Source organism: Solanum dulcamara, chromosome 9, assembly GCF_947179165.1.
Source record: "Solanum dulcamara chromosome 9, daSolDulc1.2, whole genome shotgun sequence".
NCBI classification, from domain to species: Eukaryota; Viridiplantae; Streptophyta; class Magnoliopsida; order Solanales; family Solanaceae; genus Solanum; species Solanum dulcamara.
Genome location: NC_077245.1, coordinates 65,487,413 through 65,511,361, shown reverse-complemented (window position 1 = coordinate 65,511,361; position 23,949 = coordinate 65,487,413). Strand labels below are relative to the sequence as shown.

The 23,949-nt window shown below is 32.2% G+C and overlaps 1 protein-coding gene and 1 pseudogene across 3 annotated transcripts; both read left to right on the top strand.

Moving 5' to 3' along the window:
* The window catches only part of LOC129903728 (uncharacterized), a 53,328-nt pseudogene that overhangs the window by 5,845 nt on the left and 23,534 nt on the right, over positions 1-23,949 (top strand).
* LOC129902539 (zinc finger CCCH domain-containing protein 46-like) lies at positions 8,873-12,691 on the top strand. 3 transcript variants are annotated; one of them, XM_055977844.1, is made up of 9 exons: positions 8,874-10,013; positions 10,383-10,565; positions 10,653-10,832; positions 10,929-11,032; positions 11,119-11,382; positions 11,460-11,607; positions 11,808-12,014; positions 12,106-12,182; positions 12,280-12,691. In XM_055977844.1, exons 1-8 carry the CDS (start codon positions 9,001-9,003, stop codon positions 12,137-12,139), a joined length of 2,133 nt encoding a protein of 710 aa, XP_055833819.1. In that variant the 5' UTR covers positions 8,874-9,000; the 3' UTR covers positions 12,140-12,182; positions 12,280-12,691. The 3 variants fall into 3 exon arrangements, with proteins under 3 accessions (XP_055833820.1, XP_055833821.1, XP_055833819.1); XM_055977845.1 differs by lacking the exon at positions 12,106-12,182 and having other exon boundaries at positions 8,873-10,013; XM_055977846.1 differs by having other exon boundaries at positions 8,873-10,013; positions 12,126-12,691.

Genomic DNA, 23,949 nt, shown 5'->3' with positions numbered 1-23,949 from the left:
TTGAGATTAGTTAACTTATTCTGTATATGTATATGCCTATTGTGTTGAATTTACTTGTCTATGATTTGTTTATTGGCTAACCGCGTGAAAAAAAATTCTACCATTCAAGAAGGTTAAAGTTTTGAAACTTTAAAAAAAAATTAAGTGTGTCTTGTTGGGTTAGGTTGAATTCGAGCTCAAAAGATGTTGAATTTTGATATCTAGCTCGGAGCGATGCTACTATTGAAATTCAAGGCGATTTCTAAAAAATTGAAGAAGTTAGAAATTTGGAGTTTTTGGTGTTTTTCATGTGTTCTTGAAAAAGAAGAAGCAAAAAAGTACATTTGATTCAAAATTCCAATAGAAAAGTGTTATAAGTTGTTTGGCTGGTTTTGAAAATCGGAATTTTAAAATAATGACATAGGTGAGCATTTTCTCAAACTGCAATGGCATAGATGAGCCAAACTTTTAACGAATGACATAAATAGGTTTTTTCTCAAAGTTTGATGGCATATTTAAGTCTTTTTCCCTTTTTTTAAATAGTGGACAAGTAAAAATCAACAGAGAGAGTATTAGGTCTTGAAAAATAATTTTGAAAATAAATAATTAATATTAAAGGTAAAACATGAAAAAAAAATATTTGATATGTTAGAAGTGATAAATAAAAATAAAAAATTATTTTTGAAATAATGTACAAATAAAAGTGAATAGAGAAAATAATATAGACCGGATAGAATAGTTTAAAATTTTAAAATCATTGTCTGAATTCTTGAAAACAGATACATTTAATTCACATAATTCGAATATATCATTTTTTTTACGAGAAGGTACAGCTAACCTGAATTGAACCTTATAATGTAGTGATAGTCACTCTCTCTTTTTATCTCCTAAAAAGCATAGGATAAAAGTACATTTTTTCCTCTTCATATCCATTTATAAAATTATATTAAGTATATTACTAATTATTATTATTATTCTTCGATACCACAAGAATACTATTTATTTAATCGATTAATTTGAATTCGCTATTTTAAGAGAAATTTTTCTGTTAGTACAAATTTTCTTATTTTAAAACTCAACTTGGAGCTTTTAATTAAAATTAATGTAACTGTATTCATTATCCAAATTTTTTGAGCCCAAACTCTATAAAAACAAGGATATTTCATCTGCATGCATATTCTTAAGGAATAAATACTGTGATCATTTTAAAATGGGAAAGGTGTAGTGACTCTTGAAAAATACCAAAAAGTTACTCCTTTTTTTTAATTATTATTATTGAATTTAGAAAGAGAATCTAAGTTTGAAATTTAAACTCCCTCCATTTTATTATACTTGACGTCCTTAAAATAAATATTTATTTTATTTATTTATTTTAATAAATTGTGAGAAAATTACTTTAAAACTATATAAAAAATAATTAAATAAAAATTTTGAAAATATTATTATTAAAGTTATAATTTTAGCTAATTCTTTTTAAAATATATATTAAATCAACGGGACTAAATAATACTCTCTTCGTCCAATTTTATTTGTCAGGATAATGTATTACTCAACCCTCAAGAAAAATCAATAAGGGGTGCAATTTGACTAATATAATCCTACTATAAATATTCTTCAATAATTATGGGAATTAGTCTCTATTAATGGATTATTAAAGTTATACAAAAAATATCATTGATTGATGTGTTATGTATTGAATGATAGACAAAGAAAGTTTAGCAAGAAGTAATCTTGTAACTTTAAAATTGTAGTAATATAGTAGAGTTGTAGTAATTACTAAGGATAGAGTTGGAAAAAAAGTGAATAATTATTTTTTGATTGAATTACGCAATATGACCATTCGACAAAAAATATTAAAATAAAATTATCATTTATTGTATAAACATGTATAGTCAATGAATATTTTATGTATAGTCAAGCTATATTCAGTTTTTGATAGTATTATAATATATATTTAGTGTATAATTCATGTATAAATTTGTATATTTATTATGATTTTGATTATTTTTATGTAAATAAAATATGAATATATTTTTTGTAAACTAATTAATTTATTATATATATTTAAAATTATTTCATGTTTAAATTGATAATTAATTTAAGATAATTATTTTTAATATATTTAACAACTAAAATAGTACGAGGGACTATGAAACGAAGGTAAAGAAGGAGTTTGTGAAAAGTTTAAAAAGTAGTAAGGGACGAAGAAATTTGTCAGTGTATTATTTTTTTAAAAAAAAGTGAACGTGCACTATTTCAGTGGTAAAAGTTATGCACACTCTCGGTCACAGCGCGTTGTTGACACGCAACACAAAATCTTGACTAGATCTTTGGGGATGTTAAATGGATAACGACACTTGTGTCATTAAATAATAATCAATCTATTATCTCTCTCTCTTTTATTTTATGGTTAAAATGTATCAAGAAAATGAAAAGGAGGTTTAGTACTAATGGAACTTTGGACTAAAATCAAAAAGTTTTACTAGAATGAATTATCCAACAACATAATCGTGGTTTAATAAGTGATATAAAGAGAGTGAGAGTATGCAAATTTTATTTTTACTTTTATATATGATAGATTATGATGAAATTAATGAAAAAAAGAATCTCACTAATCATGTAGATTAGTAAGATAATGCAGAATAATTGTAAATTGTAACAACAGAAAATACGCCCTAAACTAGAACCATGTCCTTTTATAGGGGAAGTGAGAAATTGACAGAGTGTCTACTAATATTTCACGCTAATTCTTGATCTTCGTACTCTCTTTATTCAGCGTTATATGTGAGGTGAAAAGATGTTAAATTTTATCTAATCATATCTCATTAATTTTTTATCAGTGCATCTTTATCTTTTCTTAAATCTATCATAATTAATTTTTACCACATTCTTTACTAGAGCCTCTATACTTCTTTTCATATGCCTGAACTATCTCGATCTAGTTTCTCATCTTGTTCACAACAATGATCACTTTCATTTTGCCCAATATATCTCCATTTCTAATTTTCTCTCTCCTAATATATCCATACATCCCTTTAAGTGCCTTCACTTTTGCTACTTTCCTCTTTATTTATGAATTCTAGACTAATCAACATTTTACTCATATAACATTGTTCATCTAACAATCCCACTATATAATTTACCTTTAAATTTTAATATTTCTATCTTATCAAATAAAATATAATATGTAATATGACCTCCCTATTTTTATCGTATCAAACAAAATGCTTCAAAGTTGAAAGAAAAGAAAATGTTTGTTGGGTTGGTGGGTGGGAGGGGGGGAGGGAACATTTCCCTGTGAAGCAGATCTGAATAGTCAGCATTGTTTTGTCCATTTGCTATAAAATAGCCCCACAAAATATAAGGGGAAGATAAAGACTAGACTTGAGAAATAAAGCTAATTTACTCTCTCCCCCCAATGCTAAAAGTTGTGGTTCTTATTACCCCTGCTGCACCATCATCAAGGCAAATTATTTTTTATTTATTTATTTTCATTCGATATCAATTTTTATATTAAAATTTAATTAAATTAAAATTTATATTAAAAAGTTTTACTTGTCATTTGACCCCAAATAGTTTTTGAAAAAAATTTGATATCTAATGTTTAATTATATAATTTATCATTATTTGGCAAATGTTTAGAAAATATCTCAAGTTTTCAAGTTCTAAAAAAAATTAGAATTTGAGTCAAGCTTTAATGTTTGAAAAGTTTTTTAAAATTTAAAAATTACCCCAAACTTTATATTTTATAAAAACACTCATCATTTATTAATTGCAACTAATATTTATCCACCAACTTATTCCATTAACATCGTCAACCAATATCATTAATTAATATCTCTATCTACTAATAAAAATGAAAGCTTGTCGGAAAGAGTGTTTCTAAAATGTGGAAAATTGTATTATTTTATTTATTTATCTTAACAAATTAACAAATTTTATTATTTTTCTCATACTTTTCGTAGTACTAAATAACTAGATAATTTAATAGTAATTAAATTTAAAGTTTTTAAAATATCATTAATAAAATTAATTTAATAAATTACACCTCTAATTAAAAAAATTCTAACTAGAGTGTCAAGTCAACAGAGCTTAAGTAATATGAAATAGAGGGAATAGAATCCAAGAATCCAAAGTACTTATTGGTTCGACTAATCGAAATTTACATTGCATAAGATTTATTTAGGAGGAAAAGAGCTTGTTGCTATAAATTACACCATTCACATAGATCCAACTTGAAAAGATTAAAAAAAATTATTTATTCCACAAACCTTCGTTGATTAATTCAAAACAATTCCATATCAAATATTACTTGTTTTACCAAATTAAATTTATTTTATGATATTTGAGGTTTTACAATAAAAATAAGTAAATTATTACTTTTTCGGGTGTACCCTTACTATTCAATTAATGAAATATTAATCAAGTAAAACATTTAAAGAAAAATAAGGACTAATGAAACTTAATATTTTTTTTAATAATTGACATTAATAAACATCTTTCTTAGAGAGTACACCCCACATAGACCTTACCGATGATATATTTTAAAGTTGTTTGTTATCACTTAAGTCGTGATGATACCCAATTGTCCCAAATAGGACGAATTAAGAGATTTGATAAACATATTTAATACTATAATAACTATTGAAAACTATTTTAGTTTAAATGAAATAATTAGAATAAAACAATAACAAAATATGATATGTAGTGGAAGCCAAATCATTGTTGTGCCCCAAGGGTTGGTGCTATTGGTCATGATCAATTAAAAATGAAACTATAACTATATAAGAGTTAATATAATATCCGTTGGATAGAAAATTACAAATAAAATGAAATAAAGGAGAAAATTTGTACGTGTATATAAAGTACAGAAGTATAGTATGAATATACCAACACGTACTAACAAGTATCATAGATCACTCTCAAATGAATAATAAGTGTTATATAAAATAATTATTTCGTTCAACCTATGCAATATATCATAAGGGAAACAAGTATTTTTCAAAGTAAAAAGCATCATTAAGTTACTAATATAAATAAATCATCAAAGATAAATATGTTCAATTACATCAATGATCTATTAGACTCAATAATCCTCAAATTACATATTAGCCCCATATCGTTACATCAAAATCCACACGATTTTTCAATCTCCACATCACATCTCCATAAGAAATATTTTATCAAATGATACATCAAAGTCAAATTATGAACTTTGTGCAGAAATAGATGCTTTTCTAACATGTAAACCAACACAAATAATCAACAAGGCATAATTAATATGCTTAAATCTTCACAACATAGATATGAAAAGTAAAATTCACACTAGCATCTCAGATAAGCCCATTTAGCTATTTGATAAGTGCATATATGGTCATCATTATATAAAACTCAAAACAAAGAGTTGAACAATCGTATTGTTTGATGCCTAGATCCAAAACAAATAATACCATTAATGAGTTGTGGTGTTGTATATGTTGTTATTGTCATTTCTCGTGCAATCTTTAGCGATAGCGGAACAAACATCAACGTTCAATCATATTTAAACAAATGTCATATTTTTGAAATGACAACAGAACAGATATCAACGAGAATATTGAGTTTATATGAAAGTGCAGACAAATATTAATGGTCAACCACATTTAGACAATAGCCAAATTTTCGAGGTCAAGATAAAGAAGATACCAATCGGAACACTAAGTTTATATGGAGGTTTAGACAAACATCAATGTTTTAACTATATTTAGACAACTGTCATATCTTCGAGATGATGGCAAAGCAGATATCAACGAGAACCTTGAGTTTATATGAACGTATAAACAAACATTAATTTTCAATCATATTTAAACAAATGTCATATCTTTGAAATGATGACATAGCAGATATCAATGAGAACACTGACTTTATATGGAGGTGTATGTAATATTCTAAGCAAATAACAACTATTTATTTCAACAAGTATCAGTACTATTGCATGTTAATGAGATGTCGCTTCTTGTAGTCACCTTACAAAACACAACTATTTGTTTTAACGTGTATCATAAGTTGCAAATTGGATTTTAAACAAGTATAACAAGCATTGTAATGTTGAGATTGATAATAACTTTTAACATAATATTTCAAATACAATAATAATTCTTTATTAGAATCACTATAAAAATCTATTAGTACAAGTAATTAATACCTTAAAAAGTGTAAATTAACTCAATTTATAAAAATTTAGGAATAGAATCACATAAAAAATATTAGTAGGTACAATGTGTATAATTAAAGAAGTTGACATATTTTAAATAGTTAACCTATTAACATAATGGACATTGAGAACACGTAAATATTTTTTCAAAGTTTGAACTGAAAACGTTTAGTAAGAATACTTCATCATTTGATCAATTATAATAAATCATAATCAAATATCTAAGTGAATTTACTACACGTTCAAAAGACTGTCGATATATTAAATTATTATAAAATATAGGAAAAAGACTCATGAATACCCATCACATATGGAAAAAAGGCTTATAAATACCCTCCTCTCATGTTTTAGTCTAAAAATACCATCAATCTATTTTTTTGGCTCAGGAATACCCCCTGACCTATTGAAAATGACTTAAAAATACTCTTCTTCCACATTTTAATCTAAAAATATCTTCAATCTTTATTTTTTGTTCAAGAATACCTCATTCCACCTTTTAGTTAAGAGGGGTATTCTTCATTATTTGGTGGAAGGAGGGATATTCTTGAATTACAAATAAAGGTTGAGGGTATTTTTAGATCGAAATGTGAAAAAAAATATATTTTTTGAGTCATTTTTAATATGATAAAGGTATTTTTGAGCCAAAAATAATAGAGTGAAGAGATTTTTAGACTAAAATGTGAAAGAGGATATTTATGAATCTTTTATCATATGTAAAAATATTTATGAGCCTTTTCCATAAAATATAAGACGAACACATATTAATATTGACCTTTATATTTCAAAAAATCAAATAGTTAAACCTCATATATAACGAAATTTTACACAATATATGCAACTGATTTTAAAATATAGTTGCAAATATCAAAATTTATATAGGACTCTACTAGATATATTCAATTCTAATGGGACTCCACAAGACGTAGTCAATGCCATTTAGTGTCCTTGGAGGTTACTCAATCCTAGAGTCTAGACCATAATTCATGCCTATATAAAATGTATTATATTCCCATTAAAAGTCATCTCGAATATTCCATAAATTCTTGGGTATTTATAAAGATCAAAATCTCTAATATTCCATAAACTCTTGGGTATTCATAAAAATAAAATCTCGAATATCCCATAAATTATTGGATATTCATATAGAGATCAAAATATGATGAACCCGCCTTGATAATCAAATTCTTCATGAAGATCCACAAATCATTTCATGAAGATCAGGTCCAAATCATCCTAATTCAAGAAATACGTCACGAAGGCCCTTGAATCACGGAAAAAATCTAAAAAGAAGAATCAAAGGAACAAACAAATTTGTACCCATATTGTTTTTTAATAAAATTATATTTTTTTATATTTTATTTGTAAAAAAGATAGTTCAGTGCACTAAAACTCCCGTTATGCGTAAAATCCAGAAAAAAGTTCAACCACAAAGGTCTATCACTTTAAAATTTATTGCAAATAATAGTCTTTTAAGTACATTTCCTCTAAAATACTCCTTCAAATTATCAGACAAAATATCAGACACTTCACGTTTATCATTGTCTCATTATCTAATCCGTTTGAAAATAAGCATACCTTTCTTTTTCGAGTTGTATGTGACTAATTATTTATGCCATGATAAATCAAATTAATAATTTAACTTGCGCGCATTTAAAGGTGTGATCTAAAATTTAGTTACTTCATTTCATATTAAGTGAATTTGTTAGACAATATACATATATTAAGAAAAATATTTAAGGATATAATTTGAATTATACTTTTTACTATTATCCTTTATAAAATCATAAATATAACTTTGCAGTAGTGTGATTTATCTCTTAGAAAATATAAAACTTTAATAAATAAAAGGGAAAATATAAAAAAAAAATTCAAACATTTATCTTGAATTTTGAACAATTCAATTATTTTAAACAATAAAAAATACCTCAAAAATTCACTTAATATGAAAAGAAGGGAGTATAAAATTTGTAAAAGTTATGACTTATAAGGGTTCCATTATAATTAAAAAATATTTTTTTATTTATTTATCTAAGTTTAGCATGAAAACTATTCCATATCAATATTAGTAAATAATAACAAATATCCGATAAAATAATAACTCTAGGTTAATTGGGTTGAACACTATCGTAAAAGAAATTAACAAGTCTACTATTTCTTTATTTCAATTTATATCTAACATTATTTTTTAGTCGGTTTAAAAGAAAATATTTTTTTAATAATATTTTAATTTTAATTTTTCATTTGATAAATTTAAGATCATAAAATTAAATGGTATTTTGATTCTATAAATATTTCATTTATAGATCGTCACAACAATAATAATAACAAATTCAATATAATCCTATAAAATAAAGTTAAAGAGAATAAAATATACGTAATATCTTTCAATAAATCCTCAATCTTTAGTTTATGATCATATTTTTATTTTTTAATTTTTTCTTATCTCAAATCAAATTTAGACAAATAAATCGAGATAGAAAAATGTGATCTACTATTAAGGTCTATTATATCATTCTCAAGTATCACGTATGTAATGATTGCATAAATATAACTATCAAAACCCCCTATCATTAACTTTTGTATAAACATTGTGTTTAAATCTTGGACACCTAATAATTTCCCAAAATACACACACCATTCTAATAAATCCTCAAATCATACAAAGGTTCTTTTTTTTAAATCTTTTTTTTCTTACTCACTATTTAAAAGTCCACTATCCTCTATCACTGTCCTTTCTCTTTCTCTCTCTATTTCTTGAAAAAAGTTTCCAACTTTGGGGCAAAAACCAAAGTAGTGTAGTAGTAGTAGTGAATGTTCAAAAAATTGCCATGGATGGATATGAAGCAACAAAGATAGTTTTGTCAAGAATTCAAAGTTTGGATCCAGAAAATGCTTCAAAAATCATGGGGTATATTTTGATACAAGACCAAGGGGAGAAGGAGATGATAAGATTAGCTTTTGGTCCAGAAAACCTTTTGATTTCTTTAATAAATCAAGCAAAATCTTGTTTAGGACTTTCATCAAACACTTCATCTGCAATAACTTCAATGTCAAATGCTTCAAAGTTGTTGAACCCTTTTCATCAATCTTCACCAAGAATCATGATTCCCAACAATGGGTTCCCTTCTTCTTCACCATCTTCACCTTCTCCTTGGTCTACTAGTGGGTCACCAGTTTTCTCTAGAAGCCCTAGACCAATGGCTTCACCAGCAGCAGGAGGAGGAGGAGGAGGAGGAGGAGGGTCTAGTTCACTCTCTTATGCTGCTGTTGTGAATGGTTCTACTAATTCTGTTTCTGGGTCTTCAACTACTTCACTATCACTTCCTTTTTATGACCAAAATAATGATGAGTATGGTAATAGTGTTCAGGTTCAAGTTCAAGAACACTTGTCTTTTCTTGATGAATCATTGGATCCAATTATGAGTCCTAGTGGAAGAAGTGATTCTTTGGTTTTCCCTTATGGGAACTGTGAGGAAACCCCTCATCTTCATCGTAGGAGTTGTTCAGTCAATGATGTTTTTCTTGGTGGTTCAGATGATGGTGGTGGTGGTAGTGGGGGGTTTGGTTGGAGGCCTTGCATGTATTATGCTAGAGGGTTTTGCAAGAATGGGAATAGTTGCAAGTTTATGCATAGTGGCTTTCCTGATTCTTCTTCTTCCTCTGATGCTGTTGTTGGTTCTCCTAGTAAAGTTGACTCTTTTGATGATTTTCTGAGGATGAAGGCCTTACAACAACAGCAGCAGCAACAGAGGTTTGCTGCTGCCTCTTTTATGGCTTCTGGTGCTCATCATCATCCAATTGCTTACAACAAGTGCATCAACATCTTGAATGATAACCAAAGGTATTTCCATGGGCCTTTAGTTGAAAGTTATTGACTTTAGAACTTTACTCTACCTTGTTATGAACTTGTAAATGTTTCTCTTGCTAGTACTTTTCCTGAACTTGACTTTTTTTTTTGGTAACCATTTTCTGGTGTTCTGAATGTATTCATGGTATTATGCTGCTGTTTCTTATCTAATCTTAAGCTTCATTTGGTGTGTATTTGTGTTAAAAAACATTTCAATAGCAACTCATTGTTTAAGGCTAGGTAGTTATGCTCTAGTACATACTGCTTAGGCTTTTGGTTGGGACATCATTTGGAGGTTGAGATTCGGAATATTGGTTGGACTGGACATTTGAGGTATCTTCATGTGTATAATCTGAACTGCAGATCGGCTGCCGCAGCATTTATGATGGGAGAAGAATTCCACAAATTTGGTAGGTGCCGGCCTGATAGAAATGATTTTTCAGCAATGGCACTGGGTGGTATCTCGAATTCGAGTTCACGACAAATTTACCTAACATTTCCTGCTGATAGCACATTTAAGGAGGAGGATGTGTCTAATTACTTTAGGTACGTGCCTATTGTGGAATGGATTCTTGAAATCTTTAAATGTAATGAAAATTAATGGTTAATCATCTGTGTAATTTGTTTTTGAAGTATGTATGGGCCAGTCCAAGATGTTAGAATTCCTTATCAGCAGAAGCGAATGTTTGGATTTGTTACGTTTGTCTACTCAGAAACTGTTAAGATGATCTTGGCTAAAGGAAACCCACATTTTGTGTGCGATTCTCGGGTACTTGTAAAGCCCTACAAGGAAAAGGGAAAAGTCGCAGACAAGTATGTAAAGATGATTACCCTGTTATGTTATTTCGAGTTATTGCATCTCCCCTTACTCATGGCTAATGATGTTTCACTGTTGATTGAACTATAAAGGAAGCAACTTCAGCAACAACAACATCCAATTGATAGAGGAGAGCTGTCGACCTGTTTAAGCCCATCTGCTCTTGAATCTAGGGAGCCATATGACCTTCCCTTTGGTAAGATATATGATCTAAATTTCTATTTTTCTTGTCAATAGCAGGATGGGTTGTTTGACACTTAAAACATATCTCTTCATATATAGGAACAAGAATGTTATATAATTCGCATGAGATGATGTTGAGAAGAAAAATAGAGCAGGAGGCTGAATTACAGCAAGCCATTGAACTTCAAGGCAGAAGGTTAATGAATTTGCAACTGCTGGACCTGAAGAGTCAACATCGCAATGATCACTTCCCACCCAGCCTCTCTCCTGGTCTTCCGACGGCCTCCCAGATGCAGTTTCACTCTCAAAACAATCACAATCTTGTTCCTGTGTCGAGTGACATTGACCAAGAAATCCCTGCAGGTTTACTTTTAAGACATTTTATTTTTCTTCTTTCGCTTAATAGATCTAGTGCTTACTGATTTTATTTCTTTTTATAGAAAGCAACGATACCCATGTAGCTACCAAGGCCCCCCCTAATGCAGCTGATGAGAAGGTGCCTCAAGAAATGCTGCCTACTGATTTTGGGAATGGAAGTAGCAGCAAGGAACAGACCGCCAATACCGACTACTCTAATCTTCAAGAAAGGTACTGAACAACGATATCTGTAATGGAATTTCAAGATTATTACAGCATAAATTCCAAGTTCAAGATGGCAATTGAAAGTCGCTTATTCCTTTTTCCCGATTGATGATGTCAAATTTTGCTGGGATTGGTTCTAATGTATTGCAAATTAGTGTTTTTGGATTCTGTCTAATGTTATTGACTTTTGTTTGGTATTGAAACAGTTTGGAGCACATCCTTCCCGATAACCTTTTTGCTTCTCCTACAAAATCAGCTGCAGAACACCAGGCCTCATTCTCCACTGATTCAGCTGAAGCTGGCGTTAGTTCCCCAATAACTACTGCTACTTCTAACAATAATATTCCTATGCTACCCACAACATCTACCCTCAACATGGCCTCTCTTAAATCATGTTACTTCCACATGTCAAGGTACTTGATCTCCACATCTTTTCTTCTTTCACTATCTTTACATTTTTAAAGAAAGAGTGAAGGAACTTAATTTGAGGTGGTCATTGACCAGGTTTACTTCTGGGCAAGAAGCCATTGAAATGTAGGTGTTAAGTGTTGTGCATGGCTAGCTAGGAGGGATTAACTTAGGTTGGTGAAAGAATCTGTTGTTACTTTTGGTTTCCAACTTTCTTGCCATTTTAGCTCTAAATTAGATTCTCTAATGTTGTTTGGTTCGTTTATGCAGGATCGTTGAGTAGTCGCATACACAAGAAGTAAAAGTCCTCTAGCTGTATAGCCAAACAATACCCACAACAGAAGGAAAGATCGATCCATCGGTAAGGAAGATATCCTCAAGATTGTTGTCATCATCAATACCATACTACTTACAACAAATACATAATGTATACGTAAAGGACAGATGAACTGATTAATGGGAGTGGGGTCTCTCTCTCTATTTTGTACCCTCTTTGTAGTTGTGTGCTGGACCACACTGAACAATAACAAAAATTAAAGGCAGGCTAGTAGTAACCCTTAGTTGTGAATTGTGATAGTAATTTTCTCCCCCCTCCCCTTCCCCCTCGGTCCTCTGCTTTTACTGTTGTAACTTGCTATGATGTAAAAATTAAAGTCGAAAAATGAAAATGCCTTTTAGATCATCACTTTCTGTCAAATGGGGTTCCACATTTAGCTTTCTAGATTTTCAAGAATGCGGTGATACTGAATACCATCTACTTGGTTGAACTAGGAAACTACAACATATTCCGTGAAATCCAAGTGGGGGTCTGGCGAGGGTAGGTATATGCAGATCGTGGAGATAAAGAGGTTACCTTGTACTCGAACAACAAAGTGATCTAGGAACTCAATAGGGAATTAAAAAGTGAACACTTATGTATGTAGAGATAAATATTAGGTAATCAGAGTTACCTTTGGTAAAAAGTGGTAGGTACATGATGTAAGATGGTTTGGACACTAATCTTACCAAAAGGAAGAGAGGGTGGGGGGTTAAAGAAAAGTGTGTTCTTTTGTGCTATCAAAGGCTACTTTAAGGGGGGACTCTTTTGTCTCATTTTATGGTTTCTTTTAGGTGGACATGAGGGTTGAAGGGCCATACTATCACATGGCTACTGACACCATTTGAATGGTATCAAGGGTACCTACCCCCACTCCACTACTTTCACTTTCACTCCCCATAGCCTTGTTCATACTTAAGTGTGTCTTTGGCCTTTTGTTTTTATGGGTACTGCTGCCCCCGTTCTGTTTTGGCATTCTTTCCTATTGATCTATTATGTACATGTGCAGCCAAATTTGGATAACTGCTAGAATAATATTGACTTCTAATCAAGCATTATATAGAGTCTAAGTAGGATTTGTTTATAAAAATAATACAACATAAAAGTGATTGATGTTTGTAATTGTTTTTCTTTCTAATTTGTATTCTTTTTGGGACCCTCATTTGGAGTTGGTGGAGATCATCTTTGAGTAGATATTCATGTTTCTGTCTCTTTATTTTCTATGGTGTTAAGTCCAAGATAATAATAATAGATAAATAATAAACTTAGAAATGTGAGCTTCAACGAAACCACATGTCCCATACAATTATGTTATATGGTTTGTACATAAAGGTATCTTGGCCTAGTTGAAGTTCATATTTGGGACTTTTACTTCAGTACTTTGTGATCTTTCTATGACACTTCCAATTGATGAAAGTGACTTGAATTTATTGATAAATGAAAGAAAGGATTTATGAGCGCGAAACCTCGAAAGCCTATACTTGATATGTCATGTAATTCGTGCAAGAGACATGAAGTACAAACTTATTTTGAACCTACTAGTCGTAATGTTAAATTTGGCTAATTTTTGGATTTGACAAAGGACTATTAATTCATAGATATTATTCTGGGACACTAGGAATATTCGATTTATTAAGTGAAGTTGTTAATTTAGTAAAACCACGGGGACAATAATTGAGAAATTTCTTTCTATTTGTGGGACATCTGAAATTAAATGTATAGAACTTTTCATATGTGATCAAGTGAGTGGCACATCAACACGTTTACACCAAAAAGAATAATATTAAGTGTTGTGATTAATTGGATTAAACAAACAGAAATGTCCTTTTTGGATTTAGATGACACATCTTTCAATTTGGGAAATTACACGGTGTTGAACTTTTGATTCCTGTCTTCTTTATGAATAAACTTTTAAGGTCAAAAGTAAGAATTAAGTTTAGTTTTGCCCACGGAACAAGCCAAATTAAAGGTTATTTTTGTAAATCACCCGCGTAAAAATGTTTGATATCTATATGAGAGAAGGTCAAGAGGAACGAGTTCATTATTTATTAAACTTAGTCGAATTAGTTAATCTTTGAGGGATTTCTCGATCATCAACCTATTTATTTATACTCATATAAAGGTAAAAGCCTAACAATCAATCTTGAGTAATACGCTCATCTGCTACAATCAATCAGCTTTAAGCGAGGTGTCAAAAAATAGACATGCTACGAGATAGCATTTTCAGTACCCCAAACGTACCATCATTTTACATTGAGCTGACGGTTCAAATTTTGGGCTTATAAAAGGAGGCTTCAGTTATTTAGAGGCCATAGTACCTCCTTCTTGTACTATTCATTTCCCTTTCTACAAATTATTTACTTGTATGAAGTCACGATCTTGCATTTTAGCCAAAGAAATTTCAATTTAATCAGCCATAATCCACTTATCTTTAACTCATTTAGACAAATGCATCTATTAAATGAAATGACAACTTTTTTGGAAAACAATATTTTATTTGCTTATTTGAACTGTATCGAGATTTAAAGTTAAGTTTTACTTATTCAAATTCTTTCTTTTAAGGTTTATAATCAATACTAAAATAATCAAGTAAGAATTAATTATTAAAAAGAAAATGTTAATAATACTTAGAATAATTGCTTCTTTCTGAAGATAAATGTGAGCGGTACAAATTGAAGAAAGAAGATGAAGATGAACAGTAAACAGAAGAGAGAAGAAGCAGAGAAACGAAAGAAGAAAGAGTAAAGTGAGAGATAGAGGAGATATTTTTATTTCTTCAGCTCAGCCCTTCTAATTACAATTAGTGTGTATATATATACACTTTGTTATACTAGTTAACTCAAATCAGTTACACTAACAACTTTAACAAATTGTTAGATACACTAACTAATTTTTGATAAAATGACAATTCTACCCTCCAACTAGTTAACTTCTCACAATACTCCCCTTCTAGCTAGGAGGTGCAAATATATTCAAAACTCCTAGCTTGGATAGAAGATGTTCATGCTGTATCCTGGACAATCCTTTAGTTAATATATCTGCAGGTTGTTTTTGAGTAGGTAGATAGTCCACCTTGATCAAACCTTGTTGTAACCTCTCTCTAATGAAGTGACAATCCATTTCTATATATTTTGTTCTTTTGTGATAGACTGGATTTGCTGCAATTTGGATTGCAGCCTTGCTGTCACTGTAAACTTGTACTGGCAGCTCAATTTCAGCTCTTACTTCTTTCAGCATTCCAAGCATCCATATCAATTCTGACACAGTGGAGGCCATGCTCCTATATTCAGCCTCAGCTGAACTCTTTGATACTGTTGTTTGCTTCTTGGCTTTTCATGAAACCAAGGATTTTCCAATCACAATCATGTACCCTGTTACAAATTTCCTGGTGAGTGGGCAGGAGGCCCAATCAGCATCATAAAAGGCAGTGATCTTATGGTCTGAGTTACTGGAAAGTAGTATTCCTTGTCCAGGTTGCTTCTTCAAGTATCTTACCACTCTTAGTGCAGCTTCCATGTGGGATTTTTTTGGTTGGCTCAGGAACTGACTTAGTGTCTGAGTGCTGAAAGCAATATCTGGTCTTGTCATATTGAGATATAATAGTTTTCCTATGAGTTTTTGATAACTGACCTGATCTATTAGAGGATCATCAGTTGCTTCTTGCCTTTTCTTCACATATTGATCATACTCCCTTGATGTTAGTTTGACATTAACATCTATAGGTATTCCTGCTGGTTTAGCTTCTCCCATTCCAACTTCTGCTATAAGCTCAAGGGCATATTTCCTTTAATGCATTAGTATCCCTTCTGTGGATCTTGTAAATTCAATTCCCAAAAAATATTTAATCCCCTAGGTGTTTCATCTTGAAGGCCTTTTGTAGAGCCTCCTTTGTGTCTTCTATTAACTTCAATGAGCTTTCAGTGATCAGCATGTCATCCACATACACTAGTATAAGTATAATCCCTGTTTCTAATTTGCTGATGAATAGTGAGTGGTCATATTGGCTCTGTTTAAATTTAAGGGAGATAAGGGCCTTAGTGAGCTTATGATTCCATTGTTTTGGGGCTTGCTTCAGTCCATATAGGGACTTTGTCAATCTACACACCTTCTCCTCTTGACTGACAAAACCCTGAGGAAGGTGCATATAGATTTCAGCATCAAGGTCCCCATGAAGAAATGCATTGAACGCATCCATTTGATGGATGTACCACTGTTTGGAGGCAGCAAGAGCTAGAATAAACCTCAGTGTAACCATCTTCACAACTAGAGAAAATGTCTCTTTGTAGTCAATACCTTCTTGCTGACTAACCTAGCCTTGAATCTTTCTACTTCACCTGTGGACTTGTATTTGATTTTATAAACCCACCTACAACCAATAGGTCTTTTACCTGCAGGTAAGGTAGTGATCTCCCAGGTGTTGTTGTTTTCTAATGCTTGAATCTCTACTTGCATAGCATCAACCCATCTTGGATCCTTGATGGCATCTGTATAGCTGGTAGGTTTGGTTATATTTAGGGAAACAAAGTCCCTCAGCCATGTTGGAGATTGCTTAGATCTTACAGATCTTCTAGGAGCACTTGGACCTTCAGTAAGGGTTACTTCTGCAATGGTTGATTCCTCAGAGCCGGCACCATCAACAGCATGTATTTGATCCTCAGAATGCTCCATAGTAGTATGCTCATATCCTACATCAAGGCTTGGATTCTGATCAATATTGTTAAAAGATATGGAAGCCATAGTAGATAAACCTAGAATAGTCGTATCTGCTTCTTGTAAACTGTCTACAAATAGCTGTTGTGAATCAACATCAGCTTTATTGGCAAATGGGAAGATATCCTCCCTGAAAATAACATTTTTACTAATAAAGAATGATTTGTTAAGTAAGTCAAACAAAATATATCCCTTGTGCACTTCAGAGTAGCCCATGTGAGCTGCTAACCTTGACCTGGGCATGAGTTTGTCATGCTCAGTAAGGTTTTTAGCAAGTGAAAAACATCTAAGAATTTTCAAGTGAGATAGCCCTAGTTTGATGCCATATAGTCTTTCATATGGAGTTTAAAACCCAATTACACTGCTAGGAAGTCTGTTGATGAGATAGGCTGCAGCTAGAACATAGTGACCTCAAAATCTGATAGGTATTTTGGCTTAAAATCTCAGAGCTCTTGTCACTTCTAGCAGGTGTCTATGCTTTCTCTCAGCAACACCATTCTGTTGAGGGGTATAGGGGCAGGACCTTTGATGAATAATGCCCCATTCTTTGAACAAATTGTAACACACAGAATTAATAAATTCTGTACCATTATCAGATCTGACAATCTTCACAACTCTGTCAAACTGTGTTTTTGCATATTGCAAGAACATTTGAAGAGATACAGAAACATCTGACTTAAGTTTAAGTAAAAATAATCAGGTCATTCTTGAAAAATCATCCACAATTATAAGAAAGTATTTATTGCCATCAAAAGTAGCTGCATTATAGGTTCCCCAAAGATCAACATGTATCAAGTCAAAGCATCTACTGCTTTTAATACTGCTAGAAGAAAATACAGGTCTAGTTTGTTTTGCAAATGGGCAAACTAAACACTTAGGCACCTTACACATAGTGATTTTATTATTAGCAAACATCTTTGAGAGTACTGTTGAAGAGGGATGTCCAAGCCTTTGATGCCATAGCTCCATGTTTGACTCCTTACCATTTAAATGAATTGTATCAACAGCATGAGCAGATTCCTTGACATTATTGACACTACCTTGAGTTAAATGTCTCCATAGCAGGTATAGTCCTCCTTCTTCCTTACCAACTTCCTTCACCTTCCCAGTTAAAGCTCCTGGAAAACACAAAAGTCAGGGAAGTAGAAGACTGAGCAGCCTAATTCCCGACAGACATTAAGTTATATTTGAACTCAGGTATATGAAACACATTAGTAATCACACTTCTAGCTGATAGATTACAAGAGCCAATACGAGTAACTTGTGTAGTACCACCATTTGGTAAGCATACATCCTTGGAAGTGTCAAGCTTGAGGACAATTTTTTATAACATATCGAACTTAGATACCATGTGATTTGTTGCACCTGTATCCACAATCCACACATCACTATTTTCAGTTACAAACAAGGCTTTACCTGCATTATTTGCCTTATTACAGTCAGATGTAGAAGTAGATGTAGTAGCTCTTGGCTGTTGGTTCATCATCTTGAGTATCTGTTCATATTGTTCCTTTGTGCATGTGCACCCTTGAAGTAGTTGTTTGACATCTTTCTCAGCCTGACTCAGAGTTTTAGTTGAAGCTTCAACTGATGTTATGTCTGTAAAGTGCTGTCCTGTAATATTCCTACCCCACACTGATTCATCAGTTACATTTGTATTCAAACCATAGGAGAAATTAGCTTGACCTGATTTCTGAGTATGATTAGAGAAGCTAGGTGTATCAGCATATGTACTTTGTGCCTTCCTCTTGGATTTGAAATCTGGTGGATATCCAATAACCTTGTAGCAGAATTCTTTGGTATGGCCTCTACACTTACAAAAGTCACAAAGTAGAGGTGTATTCTTCTTGTAACTGTTACTTACACCTGAACTACTGGCACTTTTAGAGTACATAGCAACTGAGTCTAGAACAGATGAATGTAATCCCAAATTATTGATGCCTGTAATTACAGATTTTTGGCTCTCATCTCCTACTATCATGGCATATGCTTGGTTTACAGTTGGTAATGGATTTATCACGAGAATCTGACTCCTAGCCTGAACTTTTCACAGTTGCAACAAGGCGAGGGCACTAACACTTCAAATTCATCCCACAATGCTTTAAACTTTGTATAGTATACCGAGATAGAGTTAGTACCCTGCTGTAGAGTAATAATTTCTTTGTGTAAACTGTAAGTCCTTGATCCATCTACTCTATCAAACCTCTCTTGTAGGTCATTCCACACTTGCAATGCACTTGAGGCAAATGCAATTCCACTAAGTAAACTCTTTGAGACTGAGTTCATTAATCACGACAAGACAATTGCATTTATCCTTTCCCATTGACACCATAGTTCTTCACTATACATGTCCTTTATGCATGTTCCATCAACCAACCCCAATTTATTCCTCCCTAATAAGGCTAACTTGACTGAACGACTCCACAGAGTATAGTTCTCAACACCAATCAATTGAAAAGAGATGATGCTAACTCCACTTACATCTATAGGACTAAGGAATAATGGGTGATTATAGTCAAGTATCCCTTGAATGAGACTGCTACTCGAGGAGGCGGGCACACTAGCTTGTTGGTGATTTTGGTTGAGATTTTGAGGTGAACTTGCTGCTGATGCCGTGTCACCTATCATTTCTTCAAACAGTAACACAATCGCAAAATTTTAACTCAGACGAAGCTCCGATCTGTTGATTTGTCAAACACAAAACAAAAAACCTATGAATTAGTGAATCTCATTGCGATTCTTTGACTCCACATCGAGGATCAGCTTCTCATAGTGATAACTATGACGATTCTCTCTGATACCATGAAGATAAATGTGAGCTGTATAGATTGAAGAAAAAAGACGAAGATGAAGATGAACAATAAAGAGAAGAGAAAAGAAGTAGAAAAACGAAAAAAGAAAGAGTAAAGTGAGAGAGAGAGGAGATATTTTTATTTCTTCAGCTCAACCCTTCTAATTACAATTAGTGTGTATATATATATACTTTGTTATACTAGTTAACTCTAATCAGTTACACTAACAACTTTAACAACTTGTTAATTACACTAACTAATTTCTGGTAAACTGACAATTCTACCCTCCAACTAGTTAACTTCTCACAATATTTTCCAAGTTTTTGTATCAACAAGCATCCTTGTTACCATTTTCTTTGGAATGTCTGATTCCTTGTGGTCTTAAATATAGTGGGTAGAAAGTTTGAATTAAAATATTGCTAAAAAAAAGAAAAAAGAAATTTTTTTAAAAATAAATTAAAACGGAAGGAAAAATATAATTAAGAAATGTTAGCCGCTTTCTTTCGATAAAGAACAATATCAAAAATTAAAAATGCATTAATGTCCTGATTGCATAACATTATTTGTATGTTATCTTAAAGACAAGAGACATTTTTTTAAACAAAAAAATTTAAAATATGGGCCATGCCAATTTATTAACAAAAATAGTCCAACAATAAGAAATGACTTGGGTCTAAACGTCATCCAAGTCCAAGAACTAGCTAAATAAGAAAAAAAAACAAATAAATAGCCTCAAAAAGGAAACATAGGAGAATCTAGAAAGATCATCTCTGGCAAAGCACCATCTAAATTTAGAAGCTCTTCATCTTCTCCGATGAGGAAATATCGCTTCTCCAGCGGACCTCACCTGTCGTAGACGACGATCAGAAATGCAATAAGCTTGAGCGACATCCACATGGACGGTCAAAAATCTCACGAATGCCATAGATCCAATCCGATGAAAACTTCTTTAGCTCATAGCATTCTTCTATCATGTCATCCAAGGTAAGACCCAAACCTGTGATTAAAACCTTGAGTCAAGCTTTATTGAGGGATTATCGGATACAGTGGCGGATCCAGGAATTTTATGAAAGAGGTTCAAAAAAAATTAAACACGCTAATTATATCCATAAAAAACGGGTCGGGTCAAATATACCTGTTTTGCAAGAATTATGGGGTCTTTCTACAAGTTGTTCAATTTCTTTTGAATTCTCTTTAGCTCCTGAAAGTGCAAATGGTGAGCAAACATAAACTTTTACATTTAAAAAGACTTAAAATAAACACCAACTCAAAGTAAAAGTACTCTTCCTCCGGAAAAATAATTTGACATAAAATGGCTTCAAAACAATACAAAAACATCCTGAACAATAGAGTTATAGGCATTTTCTATCGAATTAGAAAGCATGTAATAATAATCCTATCAAAACATTGTTTTACAATTGAAATTCAACTACATACACTACTACAAATCTACAATTGCACTCTACGAGGTTTCATATCTTGAAATGTCTTAATAATAGCATCATTAGAAATACTATCAAATACATCTTTTTCTAAATAAGGCACCAAACAACCACTAAAAAAATCATCACTCATTTTGCTCCACAAGTCATTCTTGATATACTTCATTGCCGAAAAAGCTCTTTCAACGGAGGCAGTGACAACTGGTAGAAGTAGAGCAAGTTTCACTAAGCGGAATACCAAAGGATAAGTAGAATGTTTCTTTGTCTGAATTAATATTTTGGAAAGATCACAAAGCCCATTTATATCGGAAAACCTTTCATCAACATCACGAACATCTACAACATAACTTGCAAGTTGATTCTCAAGAGCACTCATATTAGATTCATCAAAGTCATCCGGATATAATTTTGCCATTCTCATTACTTTTTTAATGTCAAAACTTGAAAATGAGTTAATTGGATTTAAGCAAGCAATTCCATGGAGCAAATCGGTAGTCACCTCATCAAAACGACCATTAAGTTCTTGAAGTTGCCAATCAATAATATTGCAAAAAACTTCAACACGATAATGATGTAAGATTGTATAGTTAGCAAAATTTCGTCGTGATCTTAAAGAGCTAACATATGGCTCCTCAAAGTTAGGTATCAAAACATCATGTTTGATACAAAATGTAGATACCTTAGCAATAAGAGAGTCCCATTCATCATCCCTTAAAACTTGCAACCTTCTCTTTGCTACTTCAACAAGTAGCATGTCATTTGCAATATCTTGCTCCTTTTTTTGTAAGCATTTATTAAGCTCATTTGTAATTGCTAGGACATCTCTCATCAAATGCAACATGAACGCAACCTCATATGTTCGGCAAGCTTCGAGATGTCCCATTGCCTTAGCTCTTTCATCCATATTTCGTGCATCAAGAGCAAGTGATTCAAGAACATCAAGAATAGAGCCAAACATAATAATAAAATTATTAAAGGATTTATAATGAGATCCCCAACGAGTGTCACAAGCTCTTGAAAGACCAAGTTGTTGATTCAAGCCCCTACCGGTTGTAAGTTCACCCATATCTAATGCCTCTTTAATCGTTTCTTTTTGAGAATCATGTAATTCATCCATACGTTTGAAAGAAGATCCCAATACATTTAAAATATTTGAGACCAATACTACAAGTTTTCCCACTTCAACACACTTTTTAGAGACCCCAACAAGAGTTAGTTGAAGTTGATGAGCAAAACAATGGATGGAATGAGCCGATCTACTTTCTTGCCTAATCAACATTTTAAGGCCATTGATCTCACCTTGCATATTGCTTGCTCCATCATAACATTGTCCACGCACATTTGATGGACTCAAAGAATGTTTAGCAAGTAAATTAACAATTGCCTCCTTTAGAGATGAAACACTAGTATCTTGAACATGAACAATGTCAATAAGTCACTCCATCACAAATCCCTTTCTATCAATATATCGAAATACAATAGCCATTTGCTCTTTGCGTTACACATCAAAGAATTCATCAACTAGCAAGGCAAAGTAATCACCATTTAATTCCTCAAGAATAGCTTTAACGGTCTCTATTTTAAATGCACTCACAATATCTTTTTGAATTATTGGAGAAATCATTTGATCATTTTTAGGAGCATGTTCTAGTACATAATCACATATTTTATCACATTTTTTTGCATACCATGAGAGAATTTCAAGAAAGTTACCCCTACTAAGTGATGATTTAGATTCATCATGACCTCGAAATGCAAATCCCTGAGTTATGAGAAGTCTTACTACATCAACCGAAGCACTTAAGCGAATCCAATATCCATACTTGAGTTGATTAGATTGCCTCTCAAATGCAAATTGAATAGACTGCTGTTGTCGTAATAAATCTTGACATTTCTTTTTTGATTGATTATGAATGCTATTTGGTAGACCAATATGTTTGTCAAGACTACTCTTTTTATTCCAACTCTTAAACCCAACACTTGAAAATACTTCACCTCCTCCTTGATGAATGTTATGGTCTTTAAATAGATAACAATACAAACAATAGACTGCATCTTTGCTAATACTATACTCCAGCCAATCATGATATACATCATCAAACCATTCATGATTAAAACGACGCATTGATCCAGAAATATTTGTTTGAGGATACTCATGCACCGCTAGACGAGGTTGGCAAGGACCATTCAAAAGGTATGTTCTTCTAATAACATCACGATGATTTGGATGATAGTTCAATATTGAGATTCTTTCACCAGGATCAAACTTTAAAGAATCCAAATCAAATTCTTGAGAAGAGTGTAATGATACTTCCGAATGATTAGCATTTTCTTCTTGGTTAGATTGACTATGACTATGAGAGGCTAAACTTGATTTCGAAACTTTGGTGAAATACTTCTTCATTGAAGCTTGATAGTTGAGACTAAACAGTAAAGAGCACATAAATAAGACAATAAATACCATTATACCAAAGCCAAAGGCATATATAATTCTGAAAATTTTTAGAACACACAAAAAAGGAAGAAGAGCTAAGAACTTACAGCAGGTCAGCAACGAGCAATGAGCAGGCGCAGCGAGCAACGGCAACGGGCAGCAACTGGCAGTGGCGAATGGACAGCAGCAGCAAAGACCAAAGAGCAGCTAGGAGAAGAGAAGAGTTGAGGAGAAAAAGAGGGCTTT

Bases quoted from the DNA above. Each gene is read 5' to 3' on its own strand.
- LOC129902539 (XM_055977844.1), top strand. From the start codon at position 9,001: ATGGATGGATATGAAGCAACAAAGATAGTTTTGTCAAGAATTCAAAGT. The intron at 10,833-10,928 runs GTATGTAAAGAT...TGAACTATAAAG, and splicing joins AAGGGAAAAGTCGCAGACAA to GAAGCAACTTCAGCAACAAC. The intron at 11,608-11,807 runs GTACTGAACAAC...GTATTGAAACAG, and splicing joins TACTCTAATCTTCAAGAAAG to TTTGGAGCACATCCTTCCCG.